General features: G+C 42.0%; 1 protein-coding gene across 1 annotated transcript in view; it reads left to right on the forward strand.

The window, feature by feature from the left end:
- LOC111818244 (collagen alpha-1(IV) chain-like) overlaps positions 1–3789 on the forward strand; it is a 46939-nt gene extending 43150 nt beyond the window's left edge. Inside the window, exon 23 of the mRNA XM_023721701.1 lies at positions 3733–3789. Within this exon, the coding sequence (XP_023577469.1) occupies positions 3733–3789 (57 nt within the window). The remainder of the gene's footprint in view (positions 1–3732) is intronic.
- Positions 3790–4213: the final 424 nt, after the last annotated feature.

A 4213-nucleotide genomic window follows, 5' to 3' on the forward strand; every position in this document is an offset into this window, starting at 1 on the left:
GGCCCAAGGGACAGTCTTAAAGTGAGTCAGATATCAGACTGAAGATTCAACAGCCAAACTCCTATTTTCTGACATGGGTTAATTATCATTTTTAACAAGTCCTTTCAGTTTATATTATTTAATGTATTTTTATCTTATTGGGAGATTTGGAGACATTGCTAACAGTGTTAAAGTGGAAGGAAATCAAATTTAGATCCCAAAAACCTTACTCAAGCTTCCATGTCTGAACTTTTTAAAGAAAGCATCAAAAAGTATAAAGTCCAGAAACTTGCTGCGAGGTCCCTGGCGGAGCTCACAGCCACTCTGATCAGTGCTGTGGGGTGCCGCTGAGAAGCACGACAATATAAAGAGGCGATGTCACCTTAAAGTAAGAGAATGACATGTGTCAGTTTCCTGCGCACCCCGGAAATTAGTGGGCCACTGAGCCCAGAAAGTGATTCTCCAGTGCAAAATTTGTCCGGCTCAGTGATGTACGGTGTGCCTGAGGAGAGTCAAATGGAGAGAAAACATTCTCTCAGGCTCTCAAAGAGAGCAAATTGGCCAAGCAACGGCCGTGACTCATCCACATGGCTGACACTGACAAGGGATCTACAAAGTGCGGTACAGGGTCTCAGGATAAATCGTGAGGGGACTTGACTGACCTTATTAGATACAAAAGTAACATTTCTTGTTATATAGGTCATGCTTTATCTTGGTCTTAACCATCTAGCTGAAAAGTGTAAAAACAAGGTATAAAAAGTAAAGCCATATTTATATGCTAAGCTATAAAAGGCTCAAGTCAACAACTTCTGACATTGCCAGTCCTATGGATAACCCACTACTATTATGGACTACTGGACTATATTGGAATATTTTGCTGAATTCACCCACCTACAATGTTTAAAGGGCAATGGAATATCTATCTCTGACAAAACTAAACAAAAAAAAGGAGATCCAAATGAAGGGCCATTTTGTATCTGTATATACAAAATAGTTAAGATAGATATACATCTACTTTCCCTTAATTCAATGAGAAGAAAGATTTGTACTAATAGTGTTTGCACAGGATATCATGTCTGCATCTTGTATTATGAATACAACAACATGCAATGTATTAATTATTGACCCTATCCTACTAATCGGTTTTAAAACTGTCTCATTGCTATTTGTTTCTCAATAAAATTAATTTTAAGAAAAGATTTGACCTCAAAAGCAGACAGGCCCTAGGATGAAGTCTAAACCCCCAGGAAAATCTCTTCCAGTCTGCTGGAAGAGGGTAATTTTGCAAAGGAAACAAAAAACTGAACATTAAAAATCTAGCGCACAGCCAGAAGGTTACAGGTAACAGAACTGTACTGTCTGGGGTTAGAATTAAATGAGCAGTTTTCACTCTTTTGCTATAAAACAAAACTAACTATATGAGGTGACGAACGTACCAACTGATTCCATTATAGGAACTTTCCCCACTCCCTGTTGTAGCCCACTATAGCAGAGCTTATGTTTTAAATAGACACTAAACAGTAGCAAGTACACCATGCCCAGAAAAAAAAGTATTTTAAGATTAATAAAACATGTAACAATGCAAAATGCTTATTGTGTTTCATGGGATGGAAGTCATAGGAAAAGTCGTCTTGCTAAAGAGACACAGAGAAAACCCACGGTGGGAGGTGCAGGCCAAAGGCAGCAGCGTGGAAGCGCGGCTGAGGGTTGGTGAAGCAAACGCCCACGAGAAGCTTGAACAGCCCGAGCCTGCCTCGCTGGAGGTAGCTTCCGACTGTGGCATGGACGTGTGTGTGCACAGCAAAAGTGCCGCTGCCACACCCGATGTCATAGAGCAGTTCACCTCTCACTCCATCGAATTTAAACTAGACAATCTTTAGTATCTAGTTTATAGAAATTTGAATTATTCCAAATATTGTGCACACAGATATGTTGGCAATGCATCTTATATTGTGCCACAGAATTAGAAGAGTGTTCTGAGTGTGTGCCAACAGCGTAACACCGTGCAGGGTCCACCCTGTGCTGGAGAATGCTTGTCTTAGGCCATTTGCCTTCCTACTATCCGCTCAGCACAGAGCTGATGAATGTACGAAGCAGCATTCAAAGTCAAGGACAGCTTTTTCCGTGTGATCAAGTTTGGTTACATGATAGATGGCAATTTAACAGTTTGTAACTAAGTGCTGAGAAGCAGGAAGAGGGACTGCATCTCTTTTTTAAGAATAACATTAAAGAGCTGGGGAGATAGCTCAGCAGTCTAAGCCCCACCTGGCACACACCAAGGATCTGCACTCAATCCCTGGCACTGCATGCTTACCCACCATGTTGGCCACTGAAATCAGGTGTGGTGGCGCACACCTGCAATCCCAGCATTGGGGAGGCTGAGACGGGAGGATCAGCATGAGTCCAAGCTGCGTAGTGAGATCCTACACCAAAGAAATAAATAAATGAGACAAAAAGGAATAAAACTAAAAGAAGGTAGATTACTTCAACTCACTTTGAGAAAAACAAAACATTGAGGGTCTGTTGACTTAGGTTACATGGACTCCAACCACAGAGACATCCCTAAAACAACAATAAAATAAGATGAATAAATGCTATGATCACATGTGATTTATTCCTAGCTTGGAAGGACAGCCCCACAAGACATGCAGTAAATTAATCTTTCTTAGTGGTACCAGAAAAACAGATTTGGGACAAAACAGTCCCTTCAAGAGACAATGTTATATTCACATGCAAAGGAATGAGGTTAAACCCTTATATTTAAAAAGTTAATTTGAAATTGATTAATAAATAAGCCTCTGTAACCATAAAATTCCTTTAAGAAGAAAAATTCTCCTTGACTTTCGTTTAGAATGATTTTCTTGGCTGGGACACCAAAATGCAGTCATCAGGGCAAGAATAAACAGCTGGGACTGCGTCAAACTATACGCGCCTCTGCAGCAAGGACGACAGTCAAATGAAGACGCACAAAGACCAAACAGCTCAGCGGATTAAGAGCCTGCAAGCAGGCGCAGGGGCCAGGGTTCGATTCCCGGGGCACGCTGAGACAGCAATTGAGACTGGGTGGGGTGGTGCACCTGTAATCCCAGCTCTTGGGAGGCTGTGAACAGGCGAATCACTACAAGTTCAATCTAGTAGTGAGGCCCTGAACGCCCTGTAGATCCTTCCCTAAAGTACAAAAAAGAAAGAAAGAAAAAAGAAAGAAAGAAAGAAAGAAAGAAAGAAAGAAAGAAAGAAAGAAAGAAAGAAAGGGTAGCACAAAGAAAGGGAGAAAAAAATTACAAACCCTATACCTGTTAAAATACATAAGAAACTTATAGAACTAAAAATAGATAACTCAATTTCTAACTTAAAATTCTCACTAGAGTTTGAATGTGATTTGTCCTCATGAAAACTCACATTGGAACTTAATCGCCCATGTCAGCGAGGTGAGCATCACTGTGACACTCTGCCCTCAAGAGGGCATTAATGCTTTTAGTACTGGGCGACCAGGCGATGTTAAAGCGAGGCGACTCCCAGCTGCCCTGGGAGGGCCCGGCCTGCAGTGCCACCACCCCAGGAGACCGAGGCCAGACGAGTGTAGGTTTTAGCCAGCAGTGGACAACTAAGCAATTCATTGATATTCTGAGTCAAAACAAAAATGAAGAAATAACAGTAGGGAGATGCAGCTAGGTGCCAAGGCCTGAGTTACAGCCCAAGCGTGGGAAGGGGGGCAGGGCCCCAACCCCCTTTTTGTCCTCTGTCTGTGTCCAGTTCTGCACCCATTTGTCTTTCCACAACTATTCACAGCTTCATCTGAAGCTGCGGTAACGGCAGCACCTACCCCACATCTAGAGCTCTGAGCCGATATAAATCTATCTTTACAAATCACCCAGTCTCAGGTACTATGTTATAGTAACAGAAAACAAAGACAATGAGCAAAAGGCCTGAGTAGAAGTCCCCAAGAAGACATGCAAAGGGTGTACACGTAGAAAGACACTGAGCGCTACTAATTGTTGTCACAGAAATGAAAGCCAAAACCAGAACTGCAACACCCATGTGACATGTTAGAGCTGTTATGGTGGCTGGTGTCAAAAAGACAAAAGATACGAGCTTGCAAGCAGGAACATTGGTGGGTGAAGAAAAGTGAGCCTTCACTACCTAGCAGTGAGGATGTAATTTGGCACATATGTTGTAGAAAATATTAGGAAGCTTCCTCTGAAAATGAGAAGTAGAACTATAAAATAATGCCACT

This window comes from Octodon degus, unplaced genomic scaffold (genome assembly GCF_000260255.1).
Source record: "Octodon degus isolate 3935 unplaced genomic scaffold, OctDeg1.0 scaffold00084, whole genome shotgun sequence".
In the NCBI taxonomy this organism is placed as follows: domain Eukaryota; kingdom Metazoa; phylum Chordata; class Mammalia; order Rodentia; family Octodontidae; genus Octodon; species Octodon degus.